Source organism: Oncorhynchus gorbuscha, linkage group LG23 (genome assembly GCF_021184085.1).
Source record: "Oncorhynchus gorbuscha isolate QuinsamMale2020 ecotype Even-year linkage group LG23, OgorEven_v1.0, whole genome shotgun sequence".
Classification (NCBI taxonomy): Eukaryota; Metazoa; Chordata; class Actinopteri; order Salmoniformes; family Salmonidae; genus Oncorhynchus; species Oncorhynchus gorbuscha.
The window spans coordinates 53,503,802-53,530,668 of record NC_060195.1 but is presented as its reverse complement, the minus strand read 5'-3'; the positions used below and the strand labels follow the sequence as shown (position 1 = coordinate 53,530,668).

General features: G+C 43.0%; 1 protein-coding gene across 6 annotated transcripts in view; it reads right to left on the bottom strand.

Annotated features, from left to right (window-relative positions):
* The window catches only part of LOC124011622 (zinc finger E-box-binding homeobox 2-like), a 78,520-nt gene that overhangs the window by 48,266 nt on the left and 3,387 nt on the right, over positions 1-26,867 (bottom strand). For 3 of the 6 annotated variants that reach the window (XM_046325073.1, XM_046325078.1, XM_046325077.1), the window contains exon 3: positions 6,559-6,564. The exons of the other annotated variants lie outside the window; for them this stretch is intronic. In XM_046325073.1, the coding sequence (XP_046181029.1) occupies positions 6,559-6,564 (6 nt within the window). The remainder of the gene's footprint in view (positions 1-6,558; positions 6,565-26,867) is intronic. 6 annotated transcript variants of the gene reach the window in all.

Sequence of the window (26,867 nt, the reverse complement as noted above, 5' to 3'; positions counted from 1 at the left end):
ATGCTGCCACCTCCATGCTCACGGTTGGGATGGTGTTCTTTGGCTTGCAAGTCTCCCCTTTATCCTCCAAACATAACGATGGTCATTATGACCAAACAGTTCTATTTTTGCTTCATCAGATCAGAGGACATTTCTCCAAAAAGTACGATCTTTGTCCCCATGTACAGTTGCTAACCGTAGTCTGGCGTTTTTATGGTGGTTTTGGAGCAGTGGCTTCTTCCTTCCCGAGCAGCCTTTCAGGTCATTGGACTCGTTTTACTGTGGATATAGATACTTTTGTACCTATTTCCTCCGGCATCTTCACAAGGACCTTTGCTGTTGTTCTGGTATTGATTTGCACATTTCACACACCAGAGTCTCTAGGAGACAGAATGCGTCTTCTTCCTGAGCGGTATGATGGCTGCGTGGTCCCATGGTGTTTACACTTGCGTACTATTGTTTCTACAGATGAACGCGGTACCTTCAGGCGTTTGGAAATTGGAGTGACTTCACGCTAAATGTCATGGAGAACGCTCACACTTCAAGTGTCCGTCTGAAACTTTACACATACACTGATGCCATCTTGTGGACACCATCGGAATTACAACCAGAGTGATGGCTAGAACTGGGACTTTTCTCTTGCATTTCAAAGATGGTGGTTGAAAAAAATGGTTGTTTATTTATTTGTATTTTCTTCTTCCAGATCTAATGTGTTATATTCTCCTACATTCAATTCACATTTACACAAACTTTTAAGTTTCCTACTGAGAATATGCATATCCTTGCTTCAGGGCCTGAGCTACAGGCAATTAGATTTTGTATGTAATTTTAGGCGAAAGTTGAAAAAAAAGGTGGCTATCCCTAATTTAAAAAACAGTCAAACATCTCTTTTATGACACGTTCAGGCTCAGAATTCAGCGCAATGCCAACACTCCATACTCCGGATTCAAAATGTCAATATGAAGCATAAACCAACCTTTACTAATAAGCAACTTTTTACAGACTAGAATTAACTAGCTTGTTAGGAAAACCACACAGATAGCCAAGTCAGCTAGCCAATGGTTTTCCCAATGCAGTGCTGGAGTAGAATATTACTCCCACTATCTTTTTAAGGATCATTTGACCATCAAACAATGTTGGAGTGGGTTTCCTTTCACACACAAAGCCCAGTAATAAACACTTGGCCTTTGTCTCACATACGCTCGGCTAGAAAGATGACCTCAGCTTCAAAACAATAAAGGCCCTGTAATGCACTCTCCAGAGGCTTGTTGCACTAACTTTGTTTCACTTCAATACAATTTCTGAGAAAAAAAAGGAAATTCGTTGGACCTTATCAACTCCTTCTGCTCTATCACAAAGTATGTCAAAACTGACATTGGGGCACACCAGCCGGAGAGGCTACAACAAACTGGGACTATAATATGATTGTAATGAGTTTCAGTGTGCGTGTGTGTGTGTGTGCGTGTGTGTGTGTGTGTGTGTGTGTGTGTGTGTGTGTGTGTGTGTGTGTGTGTGTGTGTGTGTGTGTGTGTGTGTGTGTGTGTGTGTGTGTGTGTGTGTGTGTGTGTGTGTGTGTGTGTGTGTGTGTGTGTGTGTGTGTGTGAGAGCGAGAGGGGGGAGATTGAGAGAGAGATCAACATAGAGAGAGGGAGAGTGTGTGGTGGTATAGTGGTATTGGGGGGTGAAGCAGGGGGGCAACCTGAACAGCTAAGAGGATCAAATATCTAAGCAAAACAAAGGCTGTGTCACAGGGGCGTTCAAGTCACAAGCTCTGTCACTCCTACAACAACAGACCCCTCCCCAAACGTCTAGTCCCGTTGCCCCGACAGCGCCGGTCACAAAGAGACCCCAGATATTACAGAGAACAAAACAGCGGACAGATGTAGGTATTGTTATGCAGAGTATCTTCCTCTTCCCCCAGGGCTGACCGTTTCCACTAAACGTCAACAGTGAAAAACTCTGATCTCTGCAATCCTTACCACTAAAAAGAACAACAAAATATCTAGTGTTTCCTTTTTGACTTGGGCCTGTTTAGCAGTCTACGCTCTAGGTCAAGCTGACCAACTTTCTATATCTAAATGCTGCTTTTTGTCTAGGCCTTACTATAGGCTGATGGGAGTCTCGACTAGGACAATATGGCTCCCACCCTCTCTCTTCGTGGTCATCTCGTAGGATCTGACCCGTGCCTGAAGTGGCTTAAGGTGAAGCTGTGTATTATTACAGCTGGGAGCCCAGCGAGACTCAGTGATAGGATGAGCCCTGATTGATTAAGAGCAGATGGGCGTTGTCCACCATCCACACGTGGCAAACAACAGATATAGAAAGGCTGTGACTACATTCCCGGAGTAACACTCACATTGGATGGTTTGATTCGACGGCGCTCCTCTATAGTAGTCAGAGCTGGACAAACATTGTCTTCCTTATCCTCTAACTCCCTAAGACCTTTGATCCATTTTTAACAATGAGGGAATATTACTTACAGTCAATCTTGGGATCACATTTTTTTTTTTAAGCGTACAAATATTGTCCAAGCAAAAGGTTTGCTTTAAACCTGAGTCCCTGTATGATCTTACCGTAGATAGGTTCAACCTGCTAGGTTTCAACCTGACCTGACTGTTTGTAAGTAAAGCGCTCTTAAATTAGACATGACTCTATCTAATTGTTGAATGTCATGTGGTCCAAGCCACAGCGTAAATCCTACCCCAGTCTAGACAGAATTCTTGACAGTCCTACACTAATGTCTGCTGCAGTCAGAAGGGGTAAATGCAGAACGGCAAGGTAATTTGACATAAGGCACTTCTCCCAGCGAGCAATATAATGTGGCAGCAGAAGCAGCTTTTTAAAGAAATCAATTAAGTTTCAAAATGGTGTTCCTGGCTGGCCAGGGTGAGGAGGGTTATTATTCTGGAGGATTGAAGAGGGTGGGAGGGGGCTGGTGGGTGGTTGGGTGGATACTCTGGAAGCAGCGCAGACCTCTGTCTTTCAGTGGCAGTGGTCTCCCAGCCCTCACCCTTCTCCTCACACAGCACCAAGGTTGATTTCCTGCTCACGCTGTGGCCTTAAACTGCTACCTTCTCGTTATAAATCGTCTCAGGTTTCACCTCCAAGTGTCTGTGCTCCTGGTCTCTGACTGGGGTTCCTAGCAGCTATGTATGACTCCGCGCCTGGAGGGCACTGATGAACGGAAGCCTTCTGCCCTTGCTCTGTCATACCCTGTTTAAGATGAGCTATCACTTTTCAAAGGGCTGCTGCGATTGGTTCGGAGGGGGGCTTTGTGATTGGGGTGCAGGGGTAGAGGGGGAAACAGGGAAAATCTGGACTTCTGGCTTCTGACTCTGGGGAGGGTAAATGAGATCAAGTGGATTCATAACAGTCGGGTTCTGTTGGACTTTTTAAAATAAAACCTTCGCTACATATGAGGTTAAACTGACTACTGTTGGATTTCAATTGGTTACTACATGTAGCCTTCCTTATCAAAGAGACAGACAGCGCACCAGGAAAAGGGGCTTGGTTCTTTCAAACACCTTAGCAAGCAATCCCGTGGTCTTAAAGTTTTCCCCGTTTGATGTACTCATAGGAGTCTTCTTTCCAAAGATAGTCTACTGCTTCAGTGAGCGTAGACAAGGTGTGTTGTACTCAGCAAAATAGCCATTGCTTCTTGAGTCTCTCAACCCCCTTTCTGCCCCTCCCCCTCCCTCCCAGTGCTTGCTAAGCTACATGGATACACATCAACCAAAAGGGGACCAGGCTAAACACATAACTCTTATTTATGACGTTCAATTCAGACTCAGCAATTCCGTAATTCATTTTCATGATCAATTACAAAACCTGAAGGCATCTGTAATGCATTTTGTATGACAGCACACACACACACACACACATACACACACCTACACTGACGAGCTGTTCATAGTGTTTGCCTAGTGCTCCTGCAGGAATACATTCAACTGGCTAATTTTCTTTTATGGCATTTGTTTTGTGTTTTCTCCAGAGAGCTTGAGAGACACCTAGATGTTTGGTAATTACTGCAGGATTTCTGTTTGCTTGAGACTGGTGAGTTTTGAGAGACACCTAGATGTTTGGTAATTACTGCAGGATTTCTGTTTGCTTGAGACGGGTGAGTTTTGAGAGACTGCTCAGGAAGTAGTCCAACTATTTTGGAATGAGAACAAGGTGAAAGCAAGGAAAGGAAGACAACGTGTAAGAGAGCCAGGTACCAAACTCCTAAGACTTGACCTTCTACATTAAGAACGTACTTGTAATGTAAATATATATATATTGGGTAATGTCAGCATTATTCAGTGCTTTATTTGAGATATTCAAATAAGCAAAACTCCCCCTGCTTATGTGTTTCTCAACATTACTTCTCATAACATGTTAGATTTTATGAATCATTACTTGGTTGTCTAGGGGATATTCTGCAGTCAGAAAAGCGGGTCTGAACAGCTTCTTTCTCATGGACAGGAAAATTCATTTCAATATATTTATCTCCATGAATACATTTTTGTCGTGGAAAAATAATACAAAATCACAGAAGTGTGTTGGGGGATGAATAATCCAGATGCATGATGGTAGTTGGAAGCGCCACAAAACATTAGAAAGGGAAATTGCACTCAGCAGGAAGAGAAATCGTTGTGTTACCCCAGGTGAAAAATATTGTTGCTTTGCTTAAAAGTGCATGCAAGGCAAAGGCAAGCTACATTATTAGAATGTTTAAATATTAATTATTCTGCTGGGTAGTAAAGATGATCGAGTCACAGTGTCAACTACTTTATTTTCCTTCCAGAAGCCAGAGGAACTCTTTTCCGTGAAACGTGATCCTGTGTTGTTTCACCATCTTGGCAAACAAACAAATGTTTTTAAGGCTTTGCGGTTTTACTGTTTTTACAGATTTCGAGTTCTTCTAGGACTAATGGTGCTTGCTTTTAATTTCCTCCTTTTTATATATCTATAAATGTCTCAATGCTTTTAGCAGGACTACTGCATAATGTATATGGGAGAATGTATTTGGTGTCTTATATGTCTTATGTCTTATATTTGGTACAACGGCTTTAGTACTTCTTTCAGGTGTTTCGGACAAACGACTCTACACGGAATCCGACATCTTAATTTAAAAGAATTTGGAAGGCAAAAATTAGAATTGATCTCAGTTGTCAATACTTACAGGTAGCAGTCAATACCTAAGTCAGATACATTCATATCCAACTTACAACCTAGTTACGAAATGACTTTAGAGGAATTCACATGAATAGTGTCACTCCTTCTTCCTTTTCTAAGGATGCTTGTTCAAGTGGCTTTCTGCTATCCTTTGCCCGAAAGGCAATACAAATAGACTCAGATACATAGGGTTTGCCCCAAAAAAAGTCCTGTATTATTTCGGAGGATCTTTTCTAGCTCTCAGGTAAATCAGAGAAAGCTGCTAGTTTCCCCGCTGTATGTCAGAGAGAGAGATCCAAAGCCACTGGCTTAAAGATGGGTATTAAGACTGTAAGATCTAAAACACTTTGGGAGCCTTCAGAGTGAAATGGATAAAGATACAGAGGGCTGAGGGGCAGAGACTTGAGGGAGAGAAAGAGAGGGGGGACTAGAGAGAGAGAGAGAGAGAGAGAGAGAGAGAGAGAGGGGTGGGGGGAGTGGTGGAGGGTGAGCTAGAGAAAGAAGAGGCCCCGGCTTCAGCTCTCTGAGACTCCTCGCTCCTCGCTGTCACTCATGGCTGCCCTGCCAGTATTTCCCCACCTGAGACGGATTGCGATGCATGTTCGAGTCACTCATGCACAAGAAGCAATACACAAGTTCGGTGTAAAGCCACTTTAAAAGCTCATCAGGCGCATACTTTGCTTGTAGGAAATACCTTATTCATGACGGAGGGAGCCGTAGCCTAGGTAATTACTTGAATCAAGGTGGTCTCGGAAATGTTTAAATCTACAAGGACGTGCAGGAGCATGAATAATGCAAAATAATTTGCATCTAAATTTTTTAAGTGTGCTTTATTCAAAAACTAAAATGCGGCTTTGATTAAAGTTTGATGAGTGGAAGCTGAGAGCTCTGTGCATGCTGGGAAAAGCTCCTTATTTGTAGAAATGATTTAGAATGGTGATAAAGGGGCAGGGAGAGGAGAGCAAGAAATGGGGGAGAGAATAAGGCCAGAAGAAGAAACTGCCAATAAATAATCATTAAGGTAGAAGAGCATTAGTGCGTCAGCGAGGGTGTATTGTATAGAGAGAGGGATATTGTAATACGCTGCCTTGTAAGAACAGTTCTTCAGACAAGATGTTTCTAACCACATACAGTACACACAACCACACAAAGGAGAATACCTCATGTAGCTGTGTAATGCTCTTCCACACAATCATTCATTTTTCTTAAAGATGGCATTGTGAGAGATATATGTTTTCTATGTGGATGCACGTCATGTTCAAATATCTAGGGGTGTATATTTTCTCTAAAATTATGTTTTTTGAAAACAAAAAATCATGCACACTTTCATTGCATGAAATGAAGTTCACAAAAGTGGACAGTTTACCTTCTGCTTGTTTCACAAAGTACAGTTACAACATAAACCATTTTCACAGTGCTTACCTGCTTCTTGACGAACGCACCCCACAGCAAATTGGACAGCACAGAGAAAAAAAGAAGAAAAAAAACATTGATTAATTTAGTGTCATAGGTCATGTTAATTGAGACAAAACTATGGAACTCTTTCCTTTAGAAATAAGGGAAAATATGATGCTACACAACATTGTACTGACTATTGTGTTACAGAAAGGCACACGACAAGAGACAGTCATTGTAGGTTATGTAGTAAGGTCATGATTAGGCGATGATACCAAACAGGTCTAAACAGACATTGTACATTTAGCTAATTCTTGACAATGACCTCTTAGCTTTGTCAAATGAGCACGGCACTTGGAAGAGCAAGTGAGAGTAATTGTTGATATTATTCCTTAATAGTAAGTGTGAGTTTTTGTTGTTGTCGTTGTCATAGACACTATTTGATGTAATATAGTCATCCGTTGTCCTATAGATTGATTTAATGGGTAAATGCAGAAAATACCATCTCTTCATAACTCCTTCTGGTTCCACAGCACATATATATACTGTCAGTAACATGTTAATTACTGCTGTCTGGTACTCCTGTTTAATTTGCATGTAACCTTAACCTAGTCCCTGTTTACAGCCTAGTGTTCATATTTCACAGTCTCTCATTTATTCCAAACGTCCTCAACCTGGCTTGGCAGTCACTATTGGATATACTGAGACAGAAAAGGAGATCAAGGACTTATTTCTGATCTTAGGTCCTAGTGTGATTCTTACACTAAATATCAACTGAAAAGAAACAGCCTAAACCCGAGGCAATATTCTCCCCTCTGTCCATCCACAGGCCCACCCTACCAACACACACACACACACACACACACACACACACACACACACACACACACACACACACACACACACACACACACACACACACACACACACACACACACACACACACACACACACACACACACACGCACACGCACACGCACACACACGCACACACACGCACACACACACAAATCAGCACCCCCCTTTTGTTAAACAAACCATATATCACCAACTTTTTTTCCCTTCCTGCTTGCATTGCGTTGGCCAGCCGGACTAGAGAAGGGGGACTATTTTTAACGTGGGCAGTCTAGAAACAAAGGCCTCTCCTGAGGCAGACCCCCTGCCTAGTGGGTCACCTAGGTCTCTGCGACACTGCTTCTTTTCCCACGCTAACCCCGGGGCTCATTTGCATCGCGCTGGCTGTTGGGGCGATTATGTTCAGGTGAGCTGGTTTGTATGGGGCCGGGGCCATAAGATATGACAGGCACAGGGGCTTGGGGGGCTGGAGGCCTGCCGCCTACCCCTGATCCTGTCCTTAATTGCGACTGACTGGCACCAGACACAATCACCCTCTTGATTCAGCAAATTGTCCTCAGAGTAGCTTGTGGTGACCCCGACCTGCGCAAATCATCTCACAGCAGCTGGCCGAGGTAAACAAGGAGCAATCTCAATTCCCCAAGGACAAAAGAGAGGGCTTACATGTTATATATATATTTTTTAAATATTCTATCAGTTACAGGTCCTCCTTTAAGTAAGGACAGTTCTTGAGAAAGCATAGCACCAAAAGATCCCAGCTCAGTGAATCCAACTGTATTTGCAATATTGCAATATAGTGACGCCGATGCCTATACAAATATACAAATGTCCTCATTAGTTGAAAGCCAAACCCAATCTAATGCAACTACATTTGAGATGTTACATACTAGATGTGACAAGGGGAAAGGTCCTAAAGTAGCCAGGGTCTGTATAGTGTACGTGTATTTCTCAAATATAATTGTCAGCATCTGGGCCTGTCCCTCCCAGTCTCTCAGAGTGCCAACAACGTCAGACAGGACAGGGTTCTGTGTTCGCAGAGGAGTGTAATTATCATGTTTCCGAAAGGGAGGATGGAGGATGTAATCTCAGGCCTCTGATTAAAGGGGAAAGAATAGAAGTGAGCAAGTGAAGGCTCCCTTACAAGAGTGTTTACAGGGAGACACACCTTCCACAACCACGACACTTCCACTGACCACTGACCCAGGAGATTACGCTTACCAACACGGAAGGTCAGTTAGTATTTAACCAGAGGTGGAAGTTGGACTCACACTGTGAATAAATATGGCATCCAACTGATAATAGGTTACAAATACAAGGTACTACAATGGGGCACTTCAATGGGATTCTTTGAAATATGCTGCTGTGGTATCTTTTGTATTGGCAATGCTAAATCTATGATACCCGTAGTAGTTACCTTGTATTATCAGGAGAACAAGGAATGTAAAAGGGAGTGCAGCTTTGCTTCCAACGAGATGGGGAGAGGAGTAAAGAAAAACTGGACATTTGCCCCTGCAAGGTCTTCAATCTGTCAGTGTGTCAAGCTATCTTCGTTTCCCTCTCCTCCCAGAGAACTGACCATTTGAACCTCGCCCAGAGGAACCGCTGCAACACATTTCAGATGCAACATCTCCCGTGACAGAATTCGTTTTTATTTTTTATTTTTTTAGACACCCCTTATTCACTCAGTCCAAGACAAAATAAATCAGCGTGAAGAATCGAGCACTCTGCACTTGCCCCCAGAACATCGGCCTATCAGTCATGCCGTTTTATCAACGGTAGATTTGGAACTAAGTTCAATTTCAAGACGTTATACCATCCCTACCCACTTTCGAACAACTGGTATTCTCAACCCCCCCCCCACAAGTATATCATTTTCGACCGTTTTGTCAGTTTCGTGTCCTTTTCCATAGATTAACCTGCGATTGTGATCTGTTTTCACTCTCCCAGAGACGTTGGCATTGTGGGGAATGTGATGTTTATCTCTGGAAGACGTGCGAACACAGAGCACGACCAACAATGGGGTGGGAAATACAAAATAAAGCCAAAGTGTAAGAAATGACAGATAACATCCCATGAGTTGTTGGGGGACGTTCCTCTTCCTCACTTTCTTTCTTTTTTTGTGAACAGCTTTTCTTGTTTCACTTTGCTTCAGCTTCTATAGTGACACATATGATGCCTCTCTGGCTGGATGAAAAGAGAAAAACAACGACAAAAGCGGCCATTTAACCCGTGTGCATTACCATGGCTACATCACATGATAGCTCTACAGACAGAAGGTTGACTGGATGAAAGCTGAAACCTCAGAGCCAAATCATCCATTTTAGTAGCATGGATGATCAAATAGCACTAATAAAGATCCGTAATGATGAAACCGAAGAGAACGTTTCTTGGAGGCCTCATTTGGTAAATAAATGAGCTGAAAGAACTGTGGCAAAAGTAAAAAATTGTCTTTCAAGCTCTTCTAAACACGCCTGGGCTGAGTTACGCATCACCGAGGCTATAATCTTCACTCAATCTCAGAAAATTACCCCCATCCTCCTTCTTCCTCCTCCTTCCACCCAAAAAACCTTATCAGCAGATACTCCCCTTCACTTTATTCCATTTATGAATTACAAGAAAGATGCTATTATATATTATTAATTTTGGTGCTGTTCTTTGGCTCTGGCTTCGTTCGGCGGTGAGCTGCGGATGTCGGCGCGGTGTAATTATGTTCTAGCCGGGCAGCCATCCGTTTCCTTTCAAAAATTTACAGGATTCTTAATCACGTTGCTCATTTGGGTGCACAGTAGCGAGGATGGCGCAACACAAACAGGGCACGTCTGTTTACACAGAAACACCTGCTTAGCATTGATAGCAGATGTCAGCCAGTGAACAGAACAAAAAAGGAGGAAAATGGAATTAAAAAGGCAAGCATCACCAACTTCTTATTATTTACTTTACTGCGAAAATGAACTACTATAATGGTGGATAGAGAGAGAGGAGAGAGAGGAGGGAGCGCATTACAAACGCCAAGAAAACTAGGGCTCATAATTATGCCTATTTTTTTTTTTTTTCTCTCTAGTTTATTTTCTATATTTTTCCTCTGCTTTTCTCCCACCTGCATGGAATGAGAGGAGGCAAGACAGCATCCTAGACATGATGAGATTTTGGAGCCCGCTTTTCTCCACTCATTTCCGGTTAAGAAAACATCTATGGCCTTATATTTCTCTCCGTTTGCATCAGTCTTTACTGCATTATTCATTTGAATTTTAGTGAGTTTGGGTAATTAAATCTCTCCTAGCTGGGATGCTGTTTGTTCATTTGTATTTAAATAAAATGTGAATATTTTTGTGATGAAAATGCAGAATGCTGTTAATCGACTTTCCTCACCTTATAAATGGATGACTATGGGCGAGCAAGCTTTGAAAATACTTTATTGTGCTTGCCAGTCTCACTAAATGGCTTCTTCTTAAGAACAATAGTCACAAGTCAACAACTGCATTGACAAACATATTTCACTGGATGAATGTGCTCGGCCAGGGATATTGGATCCCATGGTGACCTGGCCTCCCCCCACCCTATAGTAAAATATCAACAACAAAATGGCCACTGAGGACCTTTGTGACACACTGAGAGACACAGACACAAAGATACAAATAGCGGAGACACTGTGCCTTTAAAGCCCATCTGGCCTGGAGACGTAATAAAATTGACGTATTGATTCCTTTGAATTTACGAATGCCTGTTTCATAAACTCCATTTCCAAAGCCTAGCCCTCTTTAGAGCGCTGTCATCCCCCCCCCCCCCAAATGGATCAATTATGTGCCCACGTAATCCCGTTACCTGTGAAATCCACGCATACTTCTCCCATTTGCGGCGGTTCCCAGGCGGACAGACTCACATTAAGCGCACATAAACAAACTAGAGGTTTTCCCTGATATTTAGGTATTGTTTTCTCACTGTATATTATTCACTGAAGAACAGTTACTCCCTCGGGGTTTAGGAGAATAGGAGAAAGAAGCTCTCTCCTTTTTCTCTTTACATATGAGTAAGGGAGGCATACCCACCTTAACACATCCTATTCAACATCCCCTCCTCGCTTACCCTGCCTTGCTGCCCACCACGGAAAAAAACTGAACACAATAATAATGTCTCGTCTTTATCTGCTCACAACAAGTAAGTAATAATCTATTACACAGCAAATAATACATCCAATGAACTGATAGATGTTTTTCTCTCTCAGTCACACCGTACAATTCCAATATGTGCCACTATACCATCTAAACATTTAACATCTACCTTTTCATCACCTTGTTTTGAACATTGTATGAAAAATGACGACACTGTATTCCTTTGCGTCCATTTTTACAGACGCCTTACACGAGGTGTCCCAGAGTGAAGTGATAGCTTATGCGGTATCTCCAGAACTGCAACATGTTTATGGGGTTTCTGCCTTCTCTGTGTCACATTGAAAACAACAGGTGGGAAACATCCGAGGTTGTAAAACATTGGACCTACATTACCCGGTGTGTAGACGTAAATGTAATGTACTGTAGCAAGGCAAGGTAGCTAGGCATAATAGGATAGGCTAGGCCCACTCCCTCCCACCCCATTTCCAGCCACTACAAATCTGTTTTGCTATCTTACATTCTTGAAGTAAAAAAAATCTGAAAGAAAATCTGAAAAAAAATCTGTCTTGGATCTTATTTGCCACACTCCAGAGGGCAACAAGCGGCTCAGTTACACTACACTTGCACTGAACAATCTGTCTGGTGAAGGTTCACAACATTCTGAAATACCTTGTCAGATACTGCCTGACCTGTTCAGCAGAGTGACTCTGAAAATAATCAAATAAAATATTAATGAAGGGATATTCTGTGAAGAAGAGAGGTGAAGGAGGGAGAGGAGGGAGGTGGTGCAGCATATATGAAAGGAAGCACTTTCTGCCTTTCTACTCGGAAGCCCACTGCTCTCTCCTCACAATCAGCCATGCACACCCCCAGCTATTGTGTGCAAGGGGCTTTAAAGATAAATGGCTGCATGTTAACCACATTTGACATGCTGTACAGTAGCAGCCACCTTGGGTCTCAGGACGCAGCCAAACAAAAAAATACAACAAACAATCCCAGCCAGGATGTCAAACATGAGGAAAAGCACAACAATTTGTCACATATCTGTAAAAGTTGTGTCTCGCTCGCTGAGTGCACCGGAGGTTGGAGAAAGAAGGGAGGTGTGTGTGTGTGTGTGTGTGTGTGTGTGTGTGTGTGTGTGTGTGTGTGTGTGTGTGTGTGTGTGTGTGTGTGTGTGTGTGTGTGTGTGTGTGTGTGTGTGTGTGTGTGTGTGTGTGTGTGTGTGTGTGTGTGTGTGTGTGTGTGTGTGTGTGCGTGCGTGCGTGCGTGCGTGCGTGCGTCCGTGTGTGTGCTGTGAGGCCTAGAGATTGATGTGCTGGGGATCTAAAGGCACATACTTGAGTAAATGTTGCCACTATCCCAGACTGACAGACTTGTGTCATTTCACATAATCTCTTTGATAAAACACCACCATCAAAAAGTGATATTGTGGGGAACGTCATGTAACATCGTATATCCCTCTCATGCCAGTGCTGACGTCACAAGGCCAGTCAAGTGATGAACACTTAGTTAATTAACAGACAACAAATTCAGAAGTACAGGCCATCGGTAGCTAGCCTGTAGTCTGCTCCTTCTATGGATTTATCTGGAAAATCGGACTGAGGTTGTAACTGAGGCCAAGAACCTGACCACAGAGTTCTGAAACCAATCCGAGTGGTTCTGGAACCTGATCATAGAGTTCTGAAACCAATCCCGAGTGGTTCTGGAACCTGACCATAGAGTTCTGAAACCAATCCCGAGTGGTTCTGGAATCTGACCATAGAGTTCTGGAACCAAACCCGAGTGGTTCTGGAACCTGACCATAGAGTTCTGAAACCAATCCCAAGTGGTTCTGGAATCTGACCATAGAGTTCTGGAACCAAACCCGAGTGGTTCTGGAACCTGACCATAGAGTTCTGAAACCAAACCCGAGTGGTTCTGGAACCTGACCATAGAGTTCTGAAACCAATCCCGAGTGGTTCTGGAACCTGACCATAGAGTTCTGAAACCAATCCCAAGTGGTTCTGGAACCTGACCAAAGAGCTCCATCCCGATATGCGGTGCTGCTAAGAAACTGTTGGATGAAACCAGACAATGAAGAGAACTCATTGTTTTTGAAACTGGACAAGTCTTCCATGATCCTAATGACAAACATTACCTTATTCCTCGGCCCTGCTTTTCTGATGGATTTATCTGGCAAATACACAGAAAATACCTTTCAAATGCCACATGTTCCTGTCTCTGGTGCTTATTTTATCAGTAGCAGCTGAGAGGAATTGCTAAAGTGATGCTAACGAAGACTAAATTGCAAATAGGTTCAATGTTTTGCAAACAGTTTCACCTGCATGCTGGGAACAGGGAAGAGGAGGAGGATGGCAACCTCGGTTTGCACAGTCTTCACAGTGCTGCTCCTTTTATAAATTACCTCATCAGTGACTGAAATTAACACCGATTCTTGCAGGCAATTTCTCAATTTCCAATGCTAATTACGTTTTTCTCTTTACTTTTAAATTCTGTACCACCTGTTTAGGGGGGGAAGACATCTTAGGCAACGCAGCCGCATTTAATCACAATTTTAATTAACCACGGTGTAGATGTGAAAAAGAAGCAATTATAATGCAGATGAATGATGATTTTCCCACATTAAATTGTTTTGTTTCTTCGTTGTGTTGATTGCATAAACACAGGCGGCGAACAATTTTTATCTACTGTAATTTTGTAATTGTTTTGCAACAAAAAATTATTTGGACAGACAGACTGAGTTCATCTGTTTACAGATTGTTTCATTTTGTTTAACCCTGTAATTTCTGCTAATACGTGTTTGGGTTAAAACGTCATTTTGACAAGCAGAAGCTAGGTAGCCCTGCTACTGATGTACTTAGACGGTATCAAGCCCAACACCTACTGTCTGTACACATTGTGGCATCTCTGTACACTCGTCCTCTCAAGAAAAAAGAAAAAAGACTAAACTTAACGACATCTTTACCTCCATTGACCTTATCCAACTATTTAACTAAATGAAAGTCACCCCCCCCCTCCCCCAATTGAGCAGACAGTTGCAAATGAAAGCACAGATGGGTACTACAAGAATGGACTCATAATCTTTACAGGCTCATGAAAATATCATTGGGTGTCTTAGAGGACTTTTACAGGCTGTGTTCTCAGGAACTCGCTTTTATATTAACGTCACATTGCATTGCCACAATAAAGACTAAAAGACATCAACATTGCAAATCCCCCTAAAATGGTGTTGTTTCTTTCGCTAAAAGCATTCGTTGGCTAACAAACTCAACTGATATAGAGATGCACCTATATGTGTTTGGCACAGAGGTGAATTAGATTGACCTGAGTCAGACACACACACTGTCATGGCTTGAAATGGTGGAACCAACCGACCCATTAGAGACCAGAAGACTGTTCGCATTACTGTCCGCATTTGATGGGGAGAGGAGATATCTGGCATGGCTGATGGCTTGGGGCCTACAGGCCTTTCACCCTGACCTGGCTAGCGTGGTCTGCTACCGGACGTCTTGTCCCCCTTCCCCTGTCTACCTTCCCCCACCTAGTTGCCTGCCTCCCCCTCCCCTTCACTAATCTCACTGCAAACAGCTTTCAGTTTGAGCAGAGACCATAAAAAGGAGGAGAGAAGGGAGGAGAGGCATAGGAGTCCTGCAGCCACAGGCAGTGCAGTGAAGCTTCTCTATGAAAAAAACTTCAGTATGAAATAGAGGGGGGGGGGCTCAACTACAGTATGTGTATGCAACTATAATTCGTTGCTTTTGTACGGGTTTTGAAAACTGGTTCGCGAGAGAGTTTGAGTGTGTAACACAGTGTGTAATTCCAAAAAACAACACCGAAATCCATAGTACTGGCCATGAAAATAACCCATATATACTATGCAGTAAACACAGAGCTTCAGAGCATACACCAACACAAAAGAATTGAATGTCTATGAGTCTCTGCTCTTCTGACTTTCCAAGAGCACCTCAAGAGATTCACAGCAACACTTGGTATATAATCATATCTTTGGAGAAAAGAGGCAACCCCTTTCTGAATATTAGTGGTGATGGCTAGGAGTAAACAGAGCATAAAATCCCGAGGAACTGTGACAAGGCCCATATGCACGCAGACAATACCAGGCCGGCATCTCCATGCCTTTGTTCCCAGCTTAACAAAACTCTGCCGTCACACCACTTTGACTCAATGCTGCCTGTCGAACGGCCATCAACCCGTCAGGCCCTGGCTGTCACATGCAAAGCTCACAGAGAGAGAGAGACAGAGAGAGGAGGACTGAGAGACAGAGAGAGGAGAGAGACAGAGAGGAGGACTGAGAGACAGAGAGAGGAGAGAGAGGGCAAGAAAGAGAGATTGAAAAAAAAAGCTGTGAGAAAGTGTCATACTTCTCCAAGGCTCGAAGGCTGTTAAAGGGGCGGATACATTTTAAGTATGTGTACATGGGAAAGGTTTTTGTTTTTAAAAGAGAGAAGATACAAGAAACAATGATAGTCACCTAGATCTTTGACTTCCACTTCAATGAGAATATATGTTGAAGAGGATTTCAACTCTTGCTCCTTAGGGGACTTTAAACATTTTACAGTCGAATTTTCGCCCTGCTTCGTGATGTCGCAGAGACAGAATTGGAGCAGCGAAGAATCACTGAAAGTTTCATCAAACAAATCCTTATCTCGATTTCTCTAAGGGGTATAGAGGAGAGTAATTCAAGAAGATAACGGTACTGCTCGTCTGTGTCCTGCTACATCCCATTTCTATGTAACTCAGGCGATTCAAGGTGCTACGATTGCATTTGTTCTCTCTCTTTTTGTGTATGTGTATATGTGTGTGTGTGTGTGTGTGTGTGTGTGTGTGTGTGTGTGTGTGTGTGTGTGTGTGTGTGTGTGTGTGTGTGTGTGTGTGTGTGTGTGTGTGTGTGTGTGTGTGTGTGTGTGTGTGTGTGTGTGTGTGTGTGTGTGTGTGTGTGTGTGTGTGTGTGTGTGTGTGTGTGTGTGTGTGTGTGTGTGTGTGTGTGTGTGCGCGTGCACGTGTTTGAACATGCACGCGTGTCTGTGCATGCATGTGTGTGAGTGTACAACTTTGTCTGATGCACAGGGTAACTCTGAAAGCCTGACGCTCAATATCCACTACTGCACTCACTCACTGAGTGGTTTTTATCCTCAGCAATATCATCCAATGCACTAAACCAATTTTTCCAAGTCACTATTCCAGCCAAGCAACAAATGTTTGTCCTCATATCCCCCCCCCCAAACCCAATAAAAGACAACACTAAAGATGGCCATTACCACAGAGATTCGGAAGCAGAGGAGAAAAATGGAAGGAAAAGGTAGAGAAAAAAGGCCTACTCATCCCTTCATCCGCCTAACTTTGCGCCCATTACCCCTGTGACCTAGCTCGCTCAGGGCCCTTTTCTCTCGCTTCTCTCCTCCACCCTGGCCAAGCCAGGGAGAGATTTGTCTCACCCTCCCGCCCTGCCACTGTCAGTTCCCTGTCTCTTTCCCCGGTCCCTACCCTGGCTGTCAGGTTCTGGCCTGCCAATTTCAACTTGAAGCTTGACTGAGCTGATTTGATGCAAATACCTCAGGGGAGAATCCTGAAACTGATGAACAGTTTATGTCAAGTCGATTTTGCACCGTTGGGAAAAGGTAACCTCTGCGTCGGAGAGGAAGAAAATAGACACAACAAGGTTAAAGAGAGAGAGAGAGAGGCTTTTGGTGCACATGTAATAGCGCCCGGCTCCGCGTCCCTCCCTCCGCCGCCCCGTGTCCCCTTGCTGCCTCTTTACCGCTCCTCAGAAATGGTAACTGTCAGTAGAGGTACTAATTGCAGATGTGCCAAGCTGCCATTATAATAAAATCAGAGGCAGTGTGGACATTAAAAATGGCTTCCTCATTTGCGAGACTGCTGAAAAGGTAGGCATAACTGAATATTTCATGACTTTAATTACTAAGGAATATTCCTTTCCGGCAGTATGGAATGAGTGTTGCTGTAACTAATTATGAAAAGTAATAACATTACAGATCCTGTGATTGCCAGTTTACAAGGTAGCCTACTCGGCATGTTGAGATACTATAATATCCCAGACCCATACAATATTAGAATACATACAGGGAAAATATCTCTCTCTCTCTACCTCTCTGTTTCTCACACTCACACTCTCCCTCCCTCAACCTCACCACCCCTCCACATGTCCCTGCCATTTGAATGAAAACAGACAGAATATTGAGAGACTTTCTCCTCCTACACATTTTCTTAACAAAGCCCTGATGCAACCAGGTACCTGGACCGTGAAGTGCAATTTGATTAATCCTTTAATTCGCAAGACTAAGTACCTGTGTGGCTCTAACCTAACTTCCGCGTTACCAGCCATATATTTACATTACTTCATCATCCTGACTCCCTTTGATGTCAGCGGCTCAGTTCGATACGACTCTGCCCGTATATTATTCAACTATGCTGCTGCCAATGGCACATCCCAGGAGTAATGTACGACCACTGATACGGCCGTGGAGAGAAGGAAAGTACAAGGTCTGCTTTGATGGGCATGCTAATACTAATACCCCTAAGTAGTAAGAATAACAAAGTGATGGAGAATTTATCTCAGGAATGTTGGAACAAGACTTCTGGAGTGATAAGAGTGAATCTTCCTTTGGGTAGGAAAGCAGGGAGTAGCCAGTAATTACTGACGGCTGGGGTCGAGCTTGGACTTACAGAGGGTAAACAATCAGTGATAGTGCGGGTAGAGGCTACGGTCGTCAAGGCACCGAGTCCGCCCAGGACTTTTTTTTTGCCGCAACTAGTCCCAACCCTAACTTTAGCCCTGCACCCCTACCCCATTCCCAGCGATATACCCGAGCCCTCAACCCGAGCCCTTTTCTCCTGACCCTGCCTCCAACCTATGGCTCTGGTCCTGTGTGTCAGAAAGGCTGAGGACAGGCCTGTCGGTGTGATTATCCTCCAGCTACCTGAGGAGGTGTTTGTTTGACATTGGTGTTTGACAGCGGCGGGACGCAGGCCGTTCAGTGGGGGCTCCATCGCCAGTCAGAACCTATTAACACAAGAATTCACCTCAGAGTTTTTACAAGGCCAGACTGGTTCACACACTATCGTTACACGTGTCCTTACTACCGATGACATTTAATGGGGGGAGGTGTGCGGGTTTTTTTTCTCTTCTTGGCTCACTTTTTTACCAAAGGTTAAATATATGTTTGAATAACAAGGGGAAATGTAATTTCATACAATTCCTTCCTTTGCTGCAATGTTCAGTTAAGAGCTCATTTGATCAAACGATAAGATGAAAGCATTTAAAGTGACAAAAATGTAGTGCTACAAATGACTGAATCTGCACAGCAATCAACTGCAATTGCATAGAAGTAACAGTGGCACGGTTACCTTCCATAATATTCAAAATGGACCCCGTATGTCCTTAATCAAGACAGACACAACCTTCTCCATTTCCAACCGGGCAAAGGTAGGAAAGGAGAACATCTCTCTCGTTGACTTGGCTTCTACATGATTCAAACAAATGAAAGGAAATGAGCTGGAATGAGGCAACATGTTCTATTAGGTGTTGTTAAGGGGAATCGTATAACAGTGTAAAATGCATTGAGTCATGTGTGTGAAGTCCTACATTTCCAAATGTCATGATAGCTTAATCTGACAATCTCTTATTGATTGTCCCATGTGTCCATGACCTTGCCAGAAGTGCTCTTCCACCCGACAATCAAACATACATCAAAGCGTGTGTGTGCGTGTGTGTCTGTGCGTGTGTGTGTGTGTGTGTGTGTGTGTGTGTGTGTGTGTGTGTGTGTGTGTGTGTGTGTGTGTGTGTGTGTGTGTGTGTGTGTGTGTGTGTGTGTGTGTGTGTGTGTGTGTGTGTGTGTGTGTGTGTGTGTGTGTGTGTGTGTGTGTGTGTGTGTGTGTGTGTGTGTGTGTGCTTGCATTGTGGTCAGACCTGATGGGGGAAAAAAACTAAATCTACCAACTTCAGAAGATCAAACAGGAAACTGAGGAACAGCTTTGAGCATTGTTTTTCCCATAAAGGTGACAACTTTGAACATGCAGATAACGGACGGTGGACCGAGAAACATGGGGCCATTCATACACCACCAACCACATCAAAAGCCATCTGATCGGATAAAGAGCCTTTCATTTTCTAGTGTTGCTACCTTCCTTTTTTAGCTTTTTAGTAGAGCCCCCCACCCCATCCCCGACAGCAGTATGGAGCGCTATACTCTGAGTCATTATCATTAGCACACCAATATTTCTATAGGCCATAATACAGTCATTATTGAACTTGCGGAATACATGCTGTTTAGGCTATGGGGGGGTGTGGAGCAGCCACAAATGGCATGCATGTGGGCACTATACTTACTCACTCATGAGCAAAGTCCAGATGTATATTGTAAGGGGACAATCAGCAGGATGGGAGATTTCCATTGTGATTTCTATTGTATTTCTCTTGTTCTGAAGCACAGACGGCGCATTAGCTAGGACTGCCGAGTTGCTGTGTATTACGCTGACTGTGAGTCACACGCAACACACCATAATGAAATGAGATGAGATTATGCGCACAGAACGCGGTGCCTTTAAACTTGCAATTTGTTTAATTAAGAAAAGCGAAAAATATGAGTTCACACCTGCTATGCAACCTGTCGCGAGTCATATCCTGTGTACCTTGCAAATAGGAGAGTTGACACGTGGAACATTTTGAAAATCACACGCGAGCCATTGTAAACAACTAGATGTGTGCAAACAGCGGGATGGGGACCGAATGGATGGGCCAAATAAAGACTTCGCATTTTTCACTTTGAGAAAATGTCAAATGAGGCATGATATTTTTCTAAAATGTATTTTTCTCACCCAATGCATAAAACATTGTGGGCTTAAGGATAAGGAAGTACACAGATAAATGAAAAGTCCAAATGCATGCAATTATTTGCCAGTCCACTGAAGTTTCAATTTCAGTGTTTGCCTTGTGTCTGCATCACACACACAGGGAGGGGGGGGAGCCAAGGAATGAACGAAAGAAGGGAAAGACATTCGACTGAATATTTTTCCAACTACAGTTGTGTTTGAGTTCACATCACCTTACAGGGGAGTGGATATGAACTGTCAAGTCACAAGAGGACGGTGACAGAGACGGGGCTTAGAGGACGAGTCACGGCGGAATGACGCCGCAAACACCTCTAATTCTGTCACTTCTCCTCCATCATCCAATCTTTCACACCCGCGAGTCGCTAAAGTCCTCACACACACACACAACCTGAACTACGGACAACACACACACAACCAAATACAGCACCATATGATCAGGGGCAGGACAAAGAATTAGAGGTGGATGAAGTGAACCGGGTCTCAAAACAAGTCAAACTTAATACTTAAGCCTCATCAAAACATGATCAAATGTCTATTCGCTTTAAGCATAATGAATATTGAGACATTAAATCAACATATTAAGCCCAGGGGCTTGAGGACTGCCTTCTCATTGGCTAGGATTCATGCATTTTTCTTAGTCACTGGTGACGCAAGAAACTCAGCAGTACTACTTGCATTCTGTGGTCCTCAGCAGTGACATATGTAAGCAGCACAGAAGACATTGCCAGCAGAACAGCAACTAGAGCTGAAGCTATTGCAGAGGGAAGGAATTTCAGCTATAATCATGGGTTGGCTATTCTATAAAGCCAAGCGAGTCCCCTATCCAAGATCTCGCAGCTTTTCCACACAGAAAAATACAGATCAGAACATGGAACAGGCTGTTCTGACTCTTTTACTTGAGAAAACGTACTTAAGGAGAAGGCATCGGAAGGGAGAGAGGGAAGGTTTTCATCAGAGCTGAGAAAGTGGTCCATGCATGAGAAGAGTAGAAACCTGAACTGTCCAAGTAAAGAGTGAGTGTGTGTCCACAAAGAGTTAACCACTTCCCCTGGTATCGAAGCATGGGTTAATATCACGCCTGCCTAGTAAAGAATTATCCCTGCGCCTCTCGGAACAAAAGACTCCTTTTGCAAACAGACTCCGACTTTCCCCCAGTGTCCAAAGGTGTTTGCTGAAGTAAATCTGTCTAAATCCCGGTCAGCTTGGGAAGGGGGGAAGGTGTACTAATAACCCTTTTTTTCTTAACAAACAGTTCTGGTTGGAAAATAAAAGAAAGAATACGGAATTCATATCACATGATGCATTTAAAGTTGTAGGCTGAAGCATCCCCTCTTTGAAAGCTTGGCAACGGATTTGCATACATGATTCTTTAGTCTGATTGAGAGAGAGAGAGAAGAATTAGATCTCACTATGCAATAAAGATATCTCGCCAACCAACTTAAGAGAAGAGTGGAGGCATGTGGTTAAACTTTGGTCCAGATTTCTAGGGGGGGGGGCAAATCTAATCTTAAAGTAGAAAGAGTACTGAGCTATAAAGTAAAGAGAAACAAAAATGGCAACTCTGTTTGAACGGGTTTTTATTTTAATCTCATAACACAACGACTAAACTTTTCTCAGTAAACCCAGCATAGTGTATCAACTAGCATTATACTTTGAAAGATCACACTGCAACGACTCCAGAAATAGTCTCTCCTATTGACCTCTGACACACCTGCTCTTCAGGTGACATACAAAACACACATCCACAAGGAATCCCTACAATATCACGTGAGAATGCCATTTGACAAATAACAGTAGACATAAGCACTGCTTTGCTCTCCAATTCCTATTTCAAAATGGACAAAAAAGAAACACCCCCCAAAAGTAATTGTGTCTAAACACACCTGCGCCGAGCTAGTACAGACCTCTTAAGTTGGAATCTGATCCGTCTCAGACACGTTTTCATTTTTTTTTCTTTAAGTGTGAGAGTGAGTGTCCATGAATAGTACAGGCATGCCATCGCGTAACACTATCTGACCGTCAGGAGGGCCAGGCCTACACCGGTAGAGTAGGAGCTATATTAGGCTAGTAACCAGGGGACGCCCAACAAACAGCCACAAACACCTAAGTTATTTTGCTCACCACCCACCCTTCTGCCATTTTTTTTTTGTTGCTATTGCTCTCCTTTCTGCTTTCCTTTTTTCCCCCTTTTCATCTCGGCCTTTCTGATGCTGAATGCAAATGTAGCCTGCTGGCGGTGAAAGGGCTGAATTGTGATTAAGAAGAAGAAGAGCTCCTTTCTTTGTTCTCCCCTCGGGGGGATGTTTACTGGGAGAGACACGGCGGATCAGATATGAAAGACATTCAGGTCAGCATTGATGTGAGCGAAAGTGAAATCGTACCTAAGGCATTCCAAAGACCGCGGTGTCAGGGGTTCAGCTAACGGTGCCTCTGCTGTGTGTGTTCTCCCCGTTAGGCGAAAATATCTTCACAAGCCAGAGAGGGAGAAGAAAATAGAGAACCCAAAACAAAAAAATAAAATGGGAAAGATTATATATTTTTTTTAAACAGACAAAATTTGGGGGATAAAGTTGCGTATCGGTGTCCGATTGTAGAGATGGTCATGTTCGGTCCGATTCAGAATCATCTGATACTGGAGTGATTCTGGTTCATCACAGCAAACACAACATGTGTTTGTGGCTGAATGTGATGTTAAGGAGATCTATGTAGTTTTGAATGAACTAAAACCTTTACTAAGTCGAAAGTCACCACACTAGGCAATGGAATGTATGTGTTTTTTTATTTTTTATTCCGGAAGTTCTGAAATCTAACAGGTAGAGATCCGGTAACACAAAAGTGTTCAGTGGTGTACGTTTGACTACCGTAGCTTGAGCAGAAGGATATATTTAGCTTATGATGACCCCCGTTTGATAAAGAATTGTAAACATCAAACAACAGTGATGCATCAACCAACTGTATCTGCTTGAAAAGGGTTGAAAAGGGCAACAAAGGCCTCGCATAACGTCATGCCAGAAATCAGGATCAGGATGTTGTTTTTGGAAAAAGTGCACAAAAACACACATCCTCAACATGCTGTATCTACCATTACCAGATACCATCTTAAGTAAACAATCTAATAATACCTCATCATATGAAACAGCTTTTCTAAAAACCTTGAGTCTGTCTGGACACCTCACGCCTGTCACTGCTGCCATGCGAACAGTGCAGGCCCCTGCCGAAAGGAGATCATTTCTTGCTGGCTCGTAATATCTGCAGTAATTATTTCACTTGCTTAAACAAAATAATCCTTCTCTAAACACTGACGCACCACGGCAACACCGCCCTTTCCATTTTTGCCCGAGTGAAAAAGCCATCAGAAAAGGTAACTAGCTTTGGCTGCTTAGACAATTGCACCCTTGTGGGAATGGCAGCATGAATGGTACAGTGGACACCCCAGCACTATTGACGTTATAAACATGTAAATGAAACACATTACGACTGACAATCAATTGTCCGTGAGCGCTAGCGAACCTGCCCTCCTTTTCCCTGTGACAGCAACAAAATAGTGCCTACCTTGGGAAGAGGAGAAATTTGTGAAAAGGGGAAGGGGAAGGAGGGTGGGGGGGTGGGCTTTTTCTCTTCGGCTGGGGAGTAAATGCACCTTAAAAGCAAATGAATAATAGAGATGGACAAAATGTTTAGACTGGAAGGAATCTGCCATTGTTTGGGCTGAAAGCAAGGCTGAGGCTAAAGAATTAGTAAGACTCCTTTATATCTTTAGCGTGAATGCACACAGGCTTTTATAATCACATTCACAGCATTGTATTAAACTATTGGAGCCAGAGAGAGAGAGAGAGAGAGAGAGAGAGAGAGAGAGAGAGAGAGAGAGAGAGAGAGAGAGAGAGAGAGAGAGAGAGAGAGAGAGAGAGAGAGAGAGAGAGAGAGAGAGAGAGAGAGAGAGAGAGAGAGAGAGAGAGAGAGAGAGAGAGAGAGACAGAGAGAGAAGCTGGAAAGCTTCTTGTTTTTTTATACCTTCAATTATGTAATCAATATATTCTGGAGCATGGGAACATCTATGGAGGCTTTCTGTTGATTGAAAAAAAAGCGTATAGGTCTTTGTGTTGTATTACAGGAAATATCAGATAAACAGACCTTTGGGAAAACTGAATTTCTACGTTTACATTTTAAACTTCCCCTGAAAAAAAAAGTGGTGCCATTTTATGTACCACCTCATTAAATGGCACACCCAAATACAAGCAACCCCACATAACACGCACACAACTCCAACATTACTCCAGAGTTGAACGTAAACAAAATAGATGAGCGGGAGATGCCGACCAGTACCACTGTCTGTCATTCCCAGAGCAAATGTCTCTTTACCCATACTGAGAGGGCAATAAAAGTGTGGAAACTGAAAGTGTGCCATTCAAAAGTACTCATTTTTAACAGTATTGATGGACTAATCCAGTTAGATGGGAAAGGGTTTGTGGAGTACTTTGCCAGCGGTACTTATAAACACACAGTACAGTGAGGTCGAGCCCCACAGCTGGGTCTGACTTGCAACACCTGGGAAGGCAGGCAGAGAGAAAAACTCCAACAAACTACAGGGTTGCCACTATCACCTTGCACCGAACTGTGAGATTGACTTAAACACTCTTTAGCTATGGATACGATAAGTATGTATCGTATCATATGTGGGCCTATAGAATCCCACGCCAAAGTCGTGTTATCAACAAACAGCGAAGTCAGAACCACTATGCATGGCTAGAAAAGCATTATTACCTACGATAACGGGACCAAATAACCTAATCTGAATAAATGTACCTGGAATTACAGAATCTCCCTCTAAGGTCAGAATACTGGCTACAAAATGTAGCCGTAAATGTGAATCAAAACTTTGAAATCGTACTAAAAAAAAAAAAATCTAGAACTACAGAGAAATGTCTTCTGGATAACATGACAAACTCTCATGCATAAAATAATGTATTTTTCTACCCATATCGTAAATAAATCATTTACATAATCAATCTATCAATATTCAAAATATTTCAATTGATGGTCTATGTTTTCTCTCTTGCTTACTGCATTCAAGTAACCTCAGTGTGTAGGCTATCGTTCTGATAAGGATCCTCATAGATAGCTGTATGGTGGTGTTATCTAAACGGCCAGACACACAAGCTCAGCTCCTATGACATCTCTCCATGCATCCAGGGGGAGAAAATGAAATCCACTCTGTCTGAATAGCTCAACCACAGCATTCCCAAAGGGAGAGAGCTATTGGAGGCATCTCGTGACCAGAAAATGTAAATAAGAGGGCAACATCTATGATCACAATGGCATATTAGAAAAACATGATAGAATCAAGAATGCCGAATTTCTACTTGCTCAGTCGGCCTATAATATGTGCACACTGCACACCACATCAGCACTGGGGGTGGGGGGGGGGAGCGACTAAAATACCATTGCTAATTATTTTTGCATTGAGAGTGTGTGAGGATGCTTGCTGCTGTTGCAATGGAGGGAACTTGAAAGGATTTTTCTGTCTGACAAATGCAAAAAATGTCAATCATCAGGTGTGTGTTTGTCAGAAAACACTTACTTGACTGGAGTGTTTGAAAGTAATCCAAACTTTTGTTTACTGGAACAGGTGGGAACTGGTGCTCAGAGGCAAGAAAGGAAGAAAGAACATTCTTATCTCCTAGAAACTACAGTGAAAAGGGGGAACTTACTTTCACTCCTATCTTTTGTTATTCAGAACAACAACAAGCTGGAAGCTACGCTTGTAATTGTCAATGACTCTCCTTGTATTGATTGTACGAAAATCAATACACAACATTTAATAAGGAAAAGAGACACATAAAGGGGAGACATTTCACAAGTACAAGCAAAATTCATACGCATTTGATAAGGCCACTTTAAACAGCAACAGAAACTGAAAATACCAGGTACAAAATAAAATGCAAGGCATTCCCGTGTAAGAAAAGATCTCGGGACCCAGGCATGTGGTGATGCTGGATTTACTTGGGCACGGGGTGTATTGTAGTGTACAGTCCACAAAAGGGAAAGGAACAGACGTATATTCCCTACGAAAAGTCATCCAGGACATGGTTCAATAACTCCCAACGTGTAACACAGTTCGGTGGGTGAACAAACAGTTGACAATAATAGAGTGAAAAACGTATCCTTCACCGCTATTTGCTCCATACAAGCACTTCATATTGCTAATAATATAATAAATGACACGAGACACACCACCGGTCAATATCACCATCTTAGCGCACATGCCATCTTATTTGTTTATAATAAATTAGTCAACTAAGCTAATACACCGTGTTCACAGCGAATTGTCCCCCCATGTTCTGTTTCATATTCTTGTCAGTTGCCAACGGTGTGGGACACTAATCATTCCTTACTGAAAAGGGGGACAATGTTTCGAGAGAAAGTAGATGTAACACTGTAACAAATAATTTGGGTACAACGCGAGACCTAAACATAACAATAACGTTTAGACATATACAAACGAGT